Source organism: Ambystoma mexicanum, chromosome 3q (genome assembly GCF_040938575.1).
Source record: "Ambystoma mexicanum isolate Mex_15411 chromosome 3q, UKY_AmexF1_1, whole genome shotgun sequence".
Lineage (NCBI taxonomy): Eukaryota > Metazoa > Chordata > Amphibia > Caudata > Ambystomatidae > Ambystoma > Ambystoma mexicanum.
The window spans coordinates 1,257,733,132-1,257,750,008 of record NC_090926.1 but is presented as its reverse complement, the minus strand read 5'-3'; the positions used below and the strand labels follow the sequence as shown (position 1 = coordinate 1,257,750,008).

The 16,877-nt window shown below is 45.8% G+C and overlaps 1 protein-coding gene across 1 annotated transcript in view; it reads left to right on the top strand.

Moving 5' to 3' along the window:
• The window catches only part of LOC138447847 (potassium channel subfamily T member 2-like), a 1,314,520-nt gene extending 1,309,915 nt beyond the window's left edge, over positions 1 to 4,605 (top strand). Inside the window, exon 30 of the mRNA XM_069604273.1 lies at positions 228 to 4,605. Coding sequence (XP_069460374.1) covers positions 228 to 345 — 118 coding nt within the window. The 3' untranslated portion in view covers positions 346 to 4,605. The remainder of the gene's footprint in view (positions 1 to 227) is intronic.
• The last annotated feature ends 12,272 nt before the right edge of the window (positions 4,606 to 16,877 follow it).

The window sequence follows — 16,877 nt, the reverse complement described above, 5'->3', positions numbered from 1 at the left end:
TTAGTGTATCTGTCTTTGTCACAATCCCATCTATGATGTCACTCATCAGCTCTTTCCAGAACATGTGGCTGCATGCTGTTGTTGGGGGAAAAACAAGTCTATAGGATAGTTCAGGGGCACAGGAACTTTCTGCAGAAATCTGTGTAACCGCAAACCCCTGAGGCCATATACAAAGTGTTGATATTTGAGTACTCTTGCCTAATTCAGTGTTTTGCTTATTGTTTTAGATATGTTATTCGGCCGGACCCTCTCACACTAGCCTCCAGTAGAAACAACAGCCGGAAGCCCAGTGTGACACGGTCAGATGGACATTCCTATGACACAAAGGACAGCACCCACCTGTGAGCACAGCCCATGGAGTGATGCACAGGGCCCTCGCCTTGTGCTGTGTGCAATACTCTTGCCATCTGGGAGTCAGGACTTGTAGAGGCTTGAGCGGGGGAGAACTACCACTGTGACGTGCACCAGACAAAGATGGCGGCTGCTATTCAACACATTCCAGCTTCTCCCTCACTCTTGAAAGCCACAGCTCACACTGCCAAGCACATCCTGCCAACTTGTCCTTTGTCCTAGCTCCACTAGAGAAAAGCCTGTCCGGAGATCCCGGGAAGCGACTGTTTGTCGACTGCCCGTCATACGTCAGATGCACAACGGATGTTCCCGAGACAGGGGCTTCAATCTATGGCCATACGCATGGATTCGGACTGGCAGGACTGTCGTGGTGCTGGCCGACACATGGAAAGGAATATTGAGACAATGTTGACGTTCTCTCTGTGAACGTATCCCGCAGTGCCTACGAAAGACTATCAAAGCTTTGTTCTTCAAAAGAGAACTGTCTATATGTCAATGAACACAAGGCTGCCACCCGTTGTGGGTGTTGTGAAGTACCTCTCACCCTGCAGGGCCATCCTGCAGGGTGCTTTTACTGACTAGAGAAGATGGTCCTGGTTTTAATGGAACAGTTGAATGTGGGTTCTTCGGTGGAGGTCTATAGAGGTTCCTTTTGAGTGCAATATAAGTGTCTAACAGTGACCATGATAGGAGAACATTGAAGTAATGAAGGTCCATAACTAGTGTGAACTGTTGGGGTCCATCTAGGCTCATTTTCTGGGCATAATGGCTTGTCTTCTGCATGAATAGAAGCCATTGTGCCGGGCATAATGTTGATGCCACCAGCGGCTCTTGAAACCCTGTACCAATGAATGAGAGCAATATCGTTGGGGCCAATGGATGACGCAGGCCCCATCGGGAAGCCTGGCATCAAATATGGAGGCACCATTCCTAAAATGGTAGAGGGCAGCACTGTGACTCCCTGAAAATGTGGAGAGCCTTTTGCATGGATGGCACTTGTAGTCATGCCCTTCAGGAAGGACTACACTGATGAAAGTTCCCAGAGTCATCTTTGCACGAGCTGAAATGGAATATAGGTTGGCAAGCCCTGTTGGAGGTTAATAGTAGGAAGCCCTTGAGGAGGCACTGGGCTCCTCTGCTGCTGTCTGGCGTTCCACTTCGGACACTAGTTTTTAATTCCCCAATGGTATGAATGGGACAGATCCTAAGTTTTTGGGTACAAATTGGGGATGAGTCACCAAATTCTTGCTCTATGTCCTTGCCATCCAAACAATGCCAATGTGTACAGCATTTTGTGTTTGTCATGTATTAATCAGGACAATTTATATAATTCGTTCTCAATTCCCAAAGTAGGCGTCGTCCATCTCCATGAGTGTGCGACTGTTAGTTGCCTCGGTCGCGCTGACCACCATGATTTGCCTGCCAAGGGTCTTACAGGGTCCCGGTAGTAGACACCCATCACTGACCATCCTCTCAATCATACAAGCGTCTTTCACAACTGTTGCCATTTATTTGCTGCATGTTGGTGGGACTCGCCAGCAGTGGAACGGCGTTGGCACGTGATCTATGCTACCGCTCAGTGTTTGCATGTTCTGGTTGCCGCCATTCCCAAGGAGGGACACAGTTATGGGTTTGACCTCTAGGCCCTACCTCCAGATGGATTGACGTCCTTCTCTGTCCTCCCTCCACCATGTTACTCCCTCCCGCATGATCCAATGCAGGCGATTCCTGGAGTGTTATGAATTTGACTGTTTACTTCCTTCCGGCGGCAAACCCTTGAATGTACCAGGGGTGCATTAAGACCTCTGTGAACACTCCCTGGACCCCACCACCCCCATAAATGGTCTCTGCTGTGTTGTCTTCTCTATCCTTGGTTGGACCGCCACGCTGTATCTAGTGGTGCTGGGTCTCCCCTTATGTTTATCCTTTGAAAGTATTCATGCATATCATAGGATTGGTTAATGTTGTTTCTAAGGACGTGGAGTTACCGCTTTGTGTTACCCAGCCGTATCAAACCTGCCGTATTGTGCATGGTTTCATTGTCCACAGGGCCCCACTCACAGAGGCTGTATTCGGAAGCCTTGTACGCTCTCTAGGTCTTGGTCCGGAACCCTGCATAGGTCCCTGTAGTGATTGTTCAACAGAATCTCGGGTAGTCACCTCCCCATAGCTGCTAGGCTCATACCTTGATGCCACACTCTACCGTACGGTGAGAAGATGCGGCTCTCGGCGAGCCCAGTGGATCAGACGAGGGTGGATCACATCATTGTTCACATTTAATAAGCATCCAAGAACATGGACCGTTGCCAATCAATGCACACATCTAGCCCAGTTCACGCAGAATCGAACAGGTACCCTTTGCACTTTATACACTGGGTTAGTGGGGAAACGATGCTAGGGCCTAGTTGATTAAGAAGGCACTATTTAAAAGCAGAGGTCAGTTCAGACATCTTTTAAAGGGCTCGCAAAATCTGATAGCCCACTTGCATTCTATGGTACACAACCTTGCTGGAGACTATGGGGATGTTTGAAACTTTTATTTGACATTCACTGCAAACAAACTTTGTTTGCAGTAAATGGCAAATAAATGTTTCTCTGTGTATGGCTGGCCTTTGTGTGCCAGCATTACACCAAATATGAAGTGTTCTTGCGGTGAAATGCACCATTTTACAGAAAGCATTGGTCAATATTTTGTCCCATGGGGTGAGTGCATTCTTCTTAGGTCGAGTATGCAAACTGAGGAACTCACCCTGTAAATCTAGTGGGATTTCTAAGTATGTGCAAGGCCTGCTTTAGACCTTACCATTTAAAGGTGAGGTTACAGGATTGTTATTTTGCTTTGCTCTGCCCCTGCTTGAGTCTGAAATCACTCGACATGTTTCTAAAATGTCAGCTGCATGGAATAAGAAAGCCCTATTCCCAATCCAGCGGAGGCCAACATTTTCACCCCCTCCAGGGCAAAAGACCCATAATGCAATGTCTAATGTCTGTGTTGAGGTGTGAATGCACACGGCCGAGCCACAAGCGGCGAGGGCTGATGATGTAGGCCTTCCTATGGCAATCGGGTGAACTTTAGTAGCGCATGCGGGCAGGACTAGGAGGGCTGCCCACACTGCAGATGTTATGTTCAAGGAAGCAGGGTACAAGGGAGCTGGAAGTTGGCAAGGCCAGATAACCCTTATGGCTTCTTCTCTTCCTATGACGTTGGGTAAGGGTCACTGATGCACCTTTTGCAGAGCACATTTTTTGCATAATTTGGATGGAGACAGGTACCGGGTCTATTTCAATAAGATGGTACTGCATTGCTTACCGCCAGCAACTTTAAGTCCCGCATATTGCTTTAAAAGAAGTCGCCCACCCCCAGAAAACAGTACGTTTTTGTCTTGTCAAACTACAAATATGTGTATCTCCATGCCTCCAGTTACCTAAAGTGGGGGGCAGGACTTATTATATTTTTGTAAATGCTGTACCGGGGGTAATTGCGCACAAATGTGAAGGGCATGACGGGACCGGTGCTCTCCACCCACTAACCATACCCCAATCCCGCCACTCACATGCTGCCATTTTGTAACGCAAGTCCCATCGATGCCTAGACAGTGAGCAGAGCGGGGTTTCTGGCGGGATGGTTTCTCTTCCATCGGACATTGCTTGCGTCAAGGCCCACACTGTGAACTTTGGAAATAAAAGTACAATAAAGGGGTCAAGGTGGAAGGCCGCCAAGTGAAACTTTGCTGGAGTTTATGTTGTCTTTATTTTGAGTTGGAGCTCTCAGAAATGTTTCTTGTGCTCTTGAAGAAATGAATAGCCCCCAGAATCCTGCTTTGGGCAGAGATGCACTCTCCCCAAGGAAGAAGATATACACTGGTTTCATTCTCTTGAGCTGATATCTGTGTACCCCGAAATGCAGTCTCTTGGCCAATCATATGTGCAGATTCATTTTGTTTTATTCTTTTTTTTAATTTTATTTTTTATTTGGTTTATTTGGTAATCTTGAAATATTTTGTTTACAACACAACAGAAGCGTAAGAAAGACGAATTGCATGAAGGTACACAAAGGAAAGTGTTTACATAGTTGGGTCCATTTAGTTTCTTCACACTGATTTTCTTACTGTTTTGTGCTCAGATGTCCTTTTTTAATCCATTTTTATTAAGCCGTCAGTGTTAGTAGAAAGACGCTCATTGATTGCCTCAAGTAAGAACGTCAATGCAAATGTCAGTTTGTTGTTAGTTTCATTAAAGCACACTTGCCACCAATCTTCTGCAGTCATCGAGCCATTATTTGTTATTAGCATACCCAGATGTTCAGTTCTTTCATTTCTCAAACAAAACAGTATCAGGTGTTTTAGGGTTTCCTCATGTTTGTTATAAAACCTACATTTTAAATTCATGCCTGCATATTTAGATCTTCGACTTCAAACTTCTTTGGTTTTAAATTGATTCAACCTAAATTTCATCAGAAGGCTTCTCCGATATCTGTCTGAAAATTTGTCCAGATATTTAGGAATCTTGTTTCGGGATTTAGCTTCTGCTGGTACATTTTGCATGATGTTGTATTTATGTCTTAGGTGCCCTGTGTCAATCCAGTCCTGTGTCCAAAGTTTTTGTTTTTACTGCATCAGGATTGTTTTCGAGTGTATCATTGTCAGTGCTCAGATTGTCAAGCGTTCTCTCACAGCATTCCACCCATAATGTACGAATGTTAGTTTTATCTCCACTACTTGGGACATGTAGAATATCAAATTGCGGAGGTCCATTCACCATTATCATCTTCCGATACATTGTCAACATGTTCCTTATAATTCTTGCATTTACTGAAAGCAAACTCAACTCATATCGAATCAATGGTGAAGGTGTTCCTCTGTTTAGTCCCAACACTTTGGACAAGAAGATGTTTTCAAGGGTGTCCCAGAGTCGAAGGGCATCCCAAGGCGTTTTCCGCCCAAATATCATCGCAGGCACGGCCTTTTGATTGTAAAGGTTTAACACCAGTTTCAATGAGAATTGACCACATTTCTTCTCGTTGACGACTGCTGCTTGCACAGCAAGCTGTTTATATGTGGCCTTTGTTTTTTCAACCCAAGGGGCATCATTCAGAAGACTCCAATTTAGGTGGGATCCAGGTGGGTTTTTGGTGGAAAAGCTGTAATGTGTTAGGTATCGCCAATGTTAGACAAAAATAAGTTGAAGAGTATTGAAGCTAATGGACAGCCTTGCTTAACCTCACAAAATGTTTTGATGGGGATGGATAGTGTATCAATACAATCAAGGCGAATCCTAATTTCGGTTTTAGTATGGGGATCTTTTATGGTCATCAGTAGACTAGCTGGCCATTTCCCATTCTTGAGGATTTCACGATCCACACTGTCAAAAGTGTGGGACAGATCTACAAATGCGAGATAGATTTTACTGCCTCATTTTATGGCTTCCATTTTCATTAGGTTAATAAGGAGCAAATTTAACCCACAGCCCACTCCTTTAACAAATCCTGATTGACGAGGATCAAAATGGCCGCTGTTTATAATCCAGGAGGACAAGAGTTGCTGTAATTTTGATGCATAGAGTTTACTTACAACATCATGCAAGGCGATTGGCAGAGAGTCTATTGGATTTGCTCTATTGCCTTTTTTGAAAACGGGCACCACAATTGCCTTATTCCACGATGATGGGGTGGAGCACTCTGCAGCTATCTTAGTGAACAATAGGGTACAAAAGTCAGCCCAAGCCTCAGGATTCGTCTTCAAGATCTGGGTTGTTAGCCCGTCCAGGACGGGGGCCTTTGAAGAACTGATCTTTTTGATGTTTTTCAGAATATCCTCCTTTTGAAAATCAAACGCCCAGTGATTTGTTAATGGGAAAGTCGGACCTTTGACCTCATCTTTCTTTTCGTAAAGTTGGCTAAAGTGTGTGAACCATTGTGTTTCCGTCACCATGTTTTTTTGCAGTGCTTGTTGCGAGCTACACTCTTTATTGATGACATTCCAGAATTCAGCAGAGTTTTTATTTGCCAGACATTTCATTATTCGTTCCACGTCTTGTTGTTCCATAACGCAACAATGCGAAATTAGCCAGGTTTTGTATTTCTGTTTGATTTTCTTTTTCTCTAATGACTGGGTATTAGAATTACATTTTGTAGTTTTCCTAAGCTCTTTGCGCAGCTCGCGTTTTTTTTGAACGACTTGAATATCTTATGAATGTTTAGATTTGAATGCACATTTTCGGAAGCCATGAGAATGTTCCGCAAACTGATCCAATAAGTGCGTGTATTCTACCCCATGGTCAGCCATGTTTCTGCGATAGGCTTCATTAATTAAATTCACATTATTTGCTTCAAGTCAGAGTCTATTCCTGCTCGAGTCTACGGATACCACTTGTTTACAAGCCTGATTGCTTACGGTCTGTGGAACAACAAAAGAAGCTTTTACTAGGTTGTGATCGCTTTCGACCATATCAACTTCCTTCATGGTTTCTACACTCTGAGCCAAGTTTCCAGATGTGAAGATGTAGTCAAGTACTGATTCTTGTAAACTTCTTTGCCATGTCGCTTGAGGAGGTATATCTCCCGGTGTCTTCCCATTAAGCGTCACCAAGTCTCACAGTTCCAGCTCATCACACCATTTTTGGGCAAGACGGTGTTGAGATGTAGATGTCTGTTTACCATCCTTTATGCAGCTTACATTTAAGAATGAGGATCATCAGTCTTAATCTCATCAATTATTTCTGTTACCCGGTCAATATGTGATATTGTGCCTGACGTTTTGTGCTGCCAATAGAGATTTATGATGTAACATCGACATCTTTCTTTTTTGCCTTTTTTATTGTGATCAATTGCAGTAATTTGTATATACGAAGAGATGTTTTTTGAATCACAAATTGTAAATCCCAAACTTTTCCACACAAGAGTTAGTAAACCAGCTATAGGCCGTTCTTTTAGTTTTCTGATAGCGGGATTCATCGCAATGTCAAACTCGTCAACAATTGGGCATACATCTAGCCAAGTCTCTTGAAGGCACAATACATCAAGACACTTTGACCAGTCTGCTTTCGAATTGTACAGGTGTATGAATCCTCTGGTGTTCCAAGAGCCTATACAAAAGTTCTCTCTTTTTTCAGGGCCACGGTTGTAGCTGTAATGACGTTTTGCAAGAGCTTTAGCCAGCCAATTCCAATTATCAGATTTCTCACTGTCATCCTTAGATTTTGCTTTACTTGTGACAGCCTCAGGTGATTGTTGCTTGCACTCTATGGTAATTTTTATCCGCTCTCCCTGTTGAGCCTCTCGAAGGAGGCTATGCGAGTCACGGTCAGCAGTGAAGATTTCAAACTCTTTCTTCCACTCGTCTTTGGATGTTAAATCCTGATCCATGTGTCTTTTTTTTCGCCTTTTGTTTTTGAGCTTGGTTATTGCCATGTTTGTTAGATATTTCTTCTCTATCTGCATTCTGATGGGCTCTAGTTTCAAAGATGTCAAAACCAAGTGGCCTTAGGACAGACGCCGCATCCAGCAGAGAGTCACAAATTCATCTTGAATCAATATGTAAACATACTCTGTCATAGAATGGTGCCTCCATGAATTCTACAGTCTTAATATAGTTGGATTCAATGGTCCTCAGAGATGGCACATGATGTAATAAACGTAATACGTTGTTTCTGTTCAAGATCAATCCATCTTTTATGGGTAGAATTCTTTCAAGTATTATCAAATATTTCGATATTTAGATTTAATTTGTTGGTGTCTTTCACAGCCGTTACTTTGTTTCTGCTTACTTACATCAGTGGGTTTGTGTTCTTTGTCCTGGAGTTGAGGCTTCCTTTCAAGTTTCGGATCACAGTCCAGATTTTGTTTCTTATATGTATCATTTTGAGGGACTGTCTTGGTTTTAGTATAATGCTTAAATGTCAGTCGTCTTAAACCATCAACCCTCGCATTCAGGCCTCCTTTTTCAGACATATGCTCTACTGATGTTTGCCTTTTTTCATCTAATGTTAGGAAGCTCACGTTCCCTGGCTCGTCTTTCTTAGGCTTCGCTTCTTCCTCCGGCATAATGAGAGTGCACGTTCGGGTGGATCTTGCTACAGGGCTTTCTTCGGACACCGGACTGTTCTCTCGAGTCACCTCAAGGTTGATTACGACCTCTCTTGAATCAAATGCAACATTTTGCGGACACTCTTCCTCAACACCTTCGTCTCCCTCATAAGTTGATCAATTACACAGCACTGCTGAGTCGTCTTCTTCTATATAGATTGCACCATCTTCATGCAGTTTAACAATTCTTCTCACAGAGAATACAACCTCTGAGGATCTGCTGATCATGTTTGCACAACTCTCAGTGCTAACTGTAACATTCACTGTTTTGATGTTTCTGGGGAATTTCCGTGAGTTATTCGTTATCCTATTTTTCTTTTTGTTTTTATTTATTTATTTTTTGCTATTGATTTGGTTGCTGATCTTTGTTTTCCTTCCATTTAGCTTTGATGTGAAGAAAAGAATCCATTCATTTCTACTTCTGGTAGGCTTTTATCTTACGCCTCATTTTCTGAGTTGCCAATGAATCCTTTTCCATTGGCTGAGGTGGACGGTATGAGGGCAGCTGTCTCTTTTCTATTACGCTGTAGTAACACCAACTTTTTTAAGCTATTATGTGTTTTCTAATAGATCCGAATATTAAAAATTGAATGAATTACTTGTTTTACATGCAAGTGACATGTAAGGCATGGACGTATGTTAAATGCAAAAGACTGGTCATAGCAGATCTTACTTATTCTGTGCCCAAGAAAGTAAACAGTTCTTCATAAATGTTAAGTCCTTTGGGATTTTTGCTTTCAAAGTCTATGATATATTGTGTTTCTTCCTGATGGAGTAGACATTCTCTATCCCCTTCTCTTGGTCCTTCTTCGATCTTATGAATTCCAAAAAACGTAGTCCCGCAGGGGTAAACTCCATAGAGTTCAAAAAAGTGTTTAGCCCTGGGATAGGCTACATCGTTATTTTTGATGGCTCTTATATGTTGTAGAATGCGGACCTTCAAAGTCCTCCCCATGTACCACTTGTTGCATGGACATCTAAGAATGTAAATCACAAACTCCGACTAACATGGTATCTTATTCTTGATGGTAATAGAGTGACCTAGTATGGGATGGCTGTAAGCGGCACAATTATGTGCATATTTGCAAATTTTACATAGTGTACATTTGAAAAAAACCTCCCCACAATTTCTTAACCACTTGCTGACTTTTCTGTTGTCATCTTGTTGCATGAAGCTGCTGACTAAGGTATCTCTATAATAGTGACTTTTCCGATAGCTGAAGTCATGATGTTCGTTTAGTGTACTACATAATTCTTTATCAGCCCTTAGAATCTTCCAATATTTCTTCAGATATATCAAAAAGGTTTTGCATGTGTACCAAAAGTTAGAATAAGCCTCGCAGTCTCTTCATTGGTGCTTTTGATTTTGTCTTCTGGTTGTCCTACAAGTAAGGTGCCCAGTGACCACATTTCAGAGGCAAAGTATCCGCCGCCCCGCTCATCCTTTCTGGGATACTGCACACCAGTCCCACTGCCTGGAACCATTCAAGGAGGCAGCCCACGGGTGAGGTGACGCTGGAAGATCCTGTTTCCCTTACCGCGCCTACTACAGTAGGTACAACTTGAGCAACAAAGCAAGCATTAGACAAATCCACTTACTGAGTGCTGGACCTTTGCTCCTGAAGGAAAAAAAAAGGGGGGGGGTGAAAAAGGAAGAATAAACCCATACTTAGCCTGCCAATCAGGACATGAAGATCTCCACCGACCGATTGGTGCTGGACGCTCTCGCCCACAGACACTCCCAGTAGAAGTGTCCTTGGATACCACCGGTGGCCCGACAGGAGCAACACATCGCTCAGCTCCTGCAGGAGGTACGGGCCATGCTAAGAAAAGGGGCGATAAGAGTGCATGCCAAAGTTTACTCCAGATACTTAAAAAAGACGACAGTGACTGGAGGCCCATTCTCGACCTGCGGCGACTAAGCAAGTTCCTCAAGTCTCAAAATGTCATGGTTGGTCCCGTTGCAGCACATGCTCGGCCAACTAGAGGAAGGGGACTTCCTAACGTCACTGGATCTAGAGGACCCACGTCCCATTCAAGCGAAGCATCGCCAGTTCCTGCAATTCGTCGTACAGGGAAAGCACTACCAATTCAAGGCACTTCCCTTTAGACTGAAGTCGGCGCCTGGGGTGTTAGGTAGCTGGCACCAGTGGCGGCCCATCTACGTCTGCAAGGGATTCATGTGTAGCTGTAACTCGACTGGCTCATTCAGCCCAAGTCAAGGGAAATCGCAGTCTGCCACAAAAACAGGACCGTCCGTGTGCTGACGGATCTGGGATTCTCAGTGAATTATCCAAAGTCCTGCTTGATTCCATCACAGGACAATCTGTTCCTGTGGTCCAGGCTCAACGCAGTCTCCTGCCTGACGACCCCCTCGGGAGAAAGGATTGCAGCTATTTTGGGCAAGGTACAGCGGCTGTTAATATTGAAGATTGCCACAGTGTGAGCCATCAAGTGTGTGCTCTGCATGATGTCATTGTGATAAGGCTCTGCAGGTTGCGGATGCGACCCCTCCAGGAATTCCTGGATGCCCGGTAGGTCCAAGTGTCCAGAAGCTTCACAGACCGGATTGTTCTCGATGAGGAAGTCCGGCGAGCAGTATGGTGGTAGGGTGTGCACTCCAACATCACCGGACGTATGGATTTCCAGAGGCCCCCCCTACCCCAGTACCAGGATACGGTCACCACGGACGCTTCCCCGGAGGGCTGGCGAGCCCACACCAATCGTCTTCACAGGCCAAAGGCCTGTGGCTGCCGTAGGAGAGGGATCTCCACATCAATGTTCTGGAACTGCGTGCAGTGTTCTGGGCCCCCAAGTCGTTCCTTCCATCCCTCAAGGGCAAAGTGGTGCGGGTCTTCATGGACAATACCACCACAATGTTCTACATCAGGAAGCAGGGGGGCACCAGATCCCCCAATGCTCTCCAAAGAGGCGCACGATTTGTGGCACTGAGCCATCGCCCAGGGAATGATTCTCATTCCATTTCACCTGGCAGGAAGAAAAGCTGCGTTCTTGCCATGAGTGGGAGCTTCAGCAGGATCAAGTGGACAAGATCGATCTGTTTGTGGCGATGAACATTCCTGGATAGCTTAATTCCTCAAAGATAGGTACCAAACAACGATACTCTCCACCTATACCTCCCAAGCCCGACCAGTTGACGCCGGAGTCCCACAAGGAGCATGCCCATCTGCACTCCTGTTCAATCTCTACTTGATCACCCTCCTTCCAATAGCTTGTTCACACAACATCCTGTGTTACAACTACGCCGACGACACTCAACTGATTCTAAAACTAATGAACTCAAATCCCAACTCCCGACCTGACCTGGCCTCCTGCCTCCTCGACAAAGAACTCTGGATGACCAAAAGCCACCTCTTATTAAACCCCTCCAAAACCGAAATCATGGTATGTGGCAACTCCGAGCTTCTTCCGCAACCACTACCCTGGCCACCCACCATGGGCAGCTCACCGGCCCCCTGCAAATCAGTGAAAAATCTTGGATGCATCCTTGACTCTGACCCAACACTCTCGCGCCAAGTCAACAATGTCTCAAAATCCTGCCACTACCACCTTAAAACCCTTAGGCGCATCTTTCCATATCTCTCCTTCCCTAACAGACTCTCAGCGGTCCAATCAATCGTTATGTCAAGACTGGACTATGCAAACCCCTTATACCTTGGACGCCACGCGTACCAACTGAATAAACTCCAAAGGGCACAAAACGCGGCAGCCAAATTGCTGCTTGCACTCGACCCAAGAGACCACATCTCCCCAGCCCTTAAGACGCTGCACTGGCTTCCAGTAGCCCGAAGGGTGACTTTTAAAACCTTATGCATCTCCCATCGAGCACTGCATAAAACTGGACCTCAATATCTTCAAAACAAACTAAAACCATATCACCCCCCTTGCACCCTAAGATCAAGTTCAGCCAGCCTCCTAGTCATACCTAAGATAAACTCAGTCAGATTAGGCGGATCATCATTCTCAGCCTTGGCCCCCACCCTGTGGAACTCAATCCCACCTCACATCCGCCAAACTGAGGATTTAACATCCTTCCGCAAACCGCTAAAAACCTGGCTCTTCCCCCAAAACCAACCGGTAACCAAACTAACCCAAACAGACAAACAGCATCTCAACGACACCAACCCATCAAACTACCTGAGACGAGAAATGGACAGCTGATAACCCCGAATATAAACTAGAAAGACAAACAGAATAAACGAGTAAAGTAGATCAAAACAGTGAAGTCGATAATAAGAATAAATCATATGGAAACAGTAAGGAGATGTAAACTGCTGAAATGCACATAATGCATGAGGAGGAAACGAAGTGAATAACATTGATGAAATAGTTAGAATGGATGAAGCGTGTGAACAGATGAATGCACTGAATGAAAGAATGCATGAGTGGAAGAACAGATGACTATATAGATTGAATAAATGTGTAAATCGAATGAGTAAGTACATCGGATAAGTGTATAGAATGGATGAACATGTTAAGCGGCCGAGTGTCTAGAGTAGTTGAGTGTAAACAGTTGAATGCACTAAGTGGAAGAATGCATGAGTGGAGGAACAGATGACTACATAGATCGAATGAGTGTGTAAATCGAATGAGTATCTGGATCGGATGAAGGTATAGAATGGATGAACATGATAAGCGGATGAGCATGTAGAGTGGTTGGGTATGTATATCAGACGAGCGCGTATGGCGGACGAGGGCATAAATACAGAGAAGTGAATGTAGAACTGATGATTACACAGAACGTATGAGCGTGTAGAGTGGGGGAGCGTGTAGAGTGGGGGAGTGTGTAGAGTGGGGGAGCGTGTAGAGTGGGGGAGGTTATAGAGCCGATGAAGTTAGAGAACAAATGAATTTATAGACCTGGATTACTGCATACTAACGAATGACTCTAAGGGGCTGATGAGTGCATACTAATGTTGAATGCGGGGAAAGCATGAGTGCATAGAGCGAATGAGTGTTCTGAGCTTGTGAGTGCAGGGAGCTGGTGATTGTCAGGAGTGGGTGAATGCGGGGAGCGGGTGACTGCGCACGGTGGGTGAATGCGAAGTACAATCACAGACAGTGTGCGTGCGAGGGGCAGACAGGAGTGCATGCGTGGGGCAGTCAGGAGAACGCGGGGCGGACTGGAATGCATGAGTGCGTCGAGCAGATCGGAGTGTGTAGCACTGACGGGGACGCATGGAATGAATAAAAGTCCATAGTACGGACTGGAGTGCATAGAACTGCGCGACGTACATAGTATGGTCTGGAATGCAGAGAACGTATGAAAGAGCATATAACCCATCATATCACACCCCACGCTTACTCTCTTCTTTATACCACCACTCAACTAGAACACAGAGATAATACGACACCATTCGGTATAACTGTTCTCATACCAACACCTCCCGCTCACTCACCCATCACTCTAAGAAAACACTGCTGGTTACACACCCCCCAGCTAGGCGTTCTCCTCAGGCCTAACGCAGCCACAGTCGGTCTGGATAAATCCTGCCAGAACGAACACCCCTGATCTCAACCACCACACCTACCGCTAAGAAGCAGCTATTTAACGAATACCGCACCAGCTGCACACATACCCGGTGCGCACACGCACCGTTGACTCTCCCTACTCTCTCTACTGACCTGAACTTCGGTTCCCAAGGGTGTTCAACCTACCAGCGCCTTCAGACCATACCAATGGTATATAGGGCGCTATATAAGTGCAAAATAACATAACATAACATAACATGTAGCTCACAAAGAGCCTACGAACGATTGGCAAGCCGCACACAGAGGTGGCCCTCCATCCAGAGAAGCCTTAGTGAGCAGTTACCCCAGCGCTTGGGCCCCCAACCATTGAGTCCCACCAACACACATCAATCACTGCCCTGGCTCGACTGGAACCCTAGGAATCCCACCTGATGCCTGCCTTCACTCTGACAACACGCATCCAGGTAGGGCTCTCTAAACCCAGATCTGGATCTAAACACGCATGACTGGAACCAGAAAGACCCACCTGATGCCTGCCTTCACTCTGACAACACGCATCCCGGCAGGGCTTTCTAAACCCGGATCTGGATCTAAACACGCATGACTGGGACCTTAGAAAAACCCACCTGATGCCTGCCTTCACTCTGACAACACATATCCAGGCAGGGCTTTCTAAACCCTGATCTGGATCTGAACACGCATGACTGGAACCAGAAAGACCCACCTGATGCCTGCCTTCACTCTGACAACACGCATCCTGGCAGGGCTTTCTAAACCCGGTTCTGGATCTGAACACGCATGACTGGAACCATAGAAAGACCCACCTGATGCCTGCCTTTATTCTGACAACACGCATCCAGGCAGGGCTTTCTAAACCCGGATCTGGATCTGAACACGCATGACTGGAACCATAGAAAGACCCACCTGATACCTGCCTTCACTCTGACAACACGCATCCAGGCAGGGCTTTCTAAACCCTGATCTGGATCTAAACACGCATGACTGGAACCATAGAAAGACCCACCTGTTGCCTGCCTTCACTCTGACAACACGCATCCAGGCAGGGCTTTCTAAACCCTGATCTGGATCTAAACACGCATGACTGGAACCATAGAAAGACCCACCTGATGCCTGCCTTCACTCTGACAACACGCATCCAGGCAGGGCTTTCTAAACCCTGATCTGGATCTAAACACGCATGACTGGAACCATAGAAAGACCCACCTGATGCCTGCCTTCACTCTGACAACACGCATCCAGGCAGGTCTTTCTAAACCCGGATCCAACCTAGAGGACCCCCAAAGCTATGTTGACCACCTCAACTCACAACCTTCCCTCCATTGCAGGGGTGGATCGAGAGATTACTATCCGAGTGGGGCTGTGGACCCAGGCTGCAAATCTCCCGGCCCTCACTCCAGCCTTGGAGCGAAGCAAAGAAGCAACACCAGGTACCCCACCTTGGGCGAAATCTCTGCTTTTATTCTTTACTGAAAAACCAGACACCCTGACAAGATCCCCACTCCACCTGCTTACTGCTAACAGAAGCCCCAAACACACGTAACCGCATACAGGAAACAGCTCTCTGGATCCTTCCTCTCCTTAGCATCTCGAAAATAATTATGTAATCATGAAGATAGAAGAGCTTCTGCTAGAACTCCAAAACGTATGACGCCTGGATTTATTCCAACACATTACGACGCAGGTATTAGAGGAAAGCAGACAGCAACCATCGATAACTACAAGCCGCCCATCTCACAGGGCTCAGCCATTTAGAGAAAAAAACTCAAAAAACACAAGCACTTATAAACCGAACCTGTTAAAAGCCAGAAAACTGACCAGCATTGTTCCGCTCTAAAACAAACCCAGAAAACTCAATATAACAACTTAAGGTAAGCATTTTAAACACAAGAGGCCTCATTATAAGTTTGCCGGTCCAGGAACTACGGTACCCGTAAGCTTGCTGATACCGTAGTTCCCAGACTGGCAAACTACGAGTTGTGCTCGTGGGTGCATTTCTGCCCACCACGTCGGACCTGGCGGGCAGAAAGGCACCCGCGAGCACAGCATGTCGGATGCACCGGCACCGTTATAAACGATGCCGGTGCATCCGACGTCCCCATTCCCATTCAGCCCTATGGGGCCGAATGGAAATGGGGAGCATCTTTTTTCCTGCGCCTGCAAATGGGCAAATACCGGGTCTAGCGGGGCCGGAATGCCCCGGTAATTGCCTATTTGCGGGCATAGGAAATGTTATGAAGTTTGGCGGCAGCCTGATGGTTTTACCGGCAAGGCTACCGTCAAACTTATAATGAGGCCCAAGGTCCTTGTACAAACACGCCAAATCCATTCAAGACCTCATCTTAGAAGAACAACTCGACATGCTATGTCTAACGGAAACTTGGCTACACGACCCAATCGGCCCCACCTGCGCTACTGCAATCCCAGAAGGGTACACCATACATCATGCCAACAGAGAGAAAGGACAGGGGGGAGGTATTACCATACTTATTCAAGACTGTATACATATGTACCCCTCTAAAACGGTGTGCTCGGGCTGTGAAGTCCTACATCTAAAGCACTCACCTAATGACAACAGCAGTGTAAATGTAATCCTTGTCTATAGACCTCGATCATTAATCTCTAATTTCAATGAGGAACTAGCCCAACAGCTCAACAGCCTCCATAGCACAAACATTGCGACATTGGTACTGGGTGATTTCAATCGCTGATGAGGGAACTTAAAGGACAAGGAAGCAATAAGCCTTGAGAAGGCGCTCGACAGTACTAACTACCAGGTCATGAATGCAGCCCCACCATGACCAATGGTACCCAGCTTGATTGGGTGGCCACTCATAACCTTGAAACTGGCGACTATAGGACAACTCCATGCATCTGGTCTGACCACTTCAGAATATCTTTCACTCTCACCCTGCGGCCACCAAAACAGAAA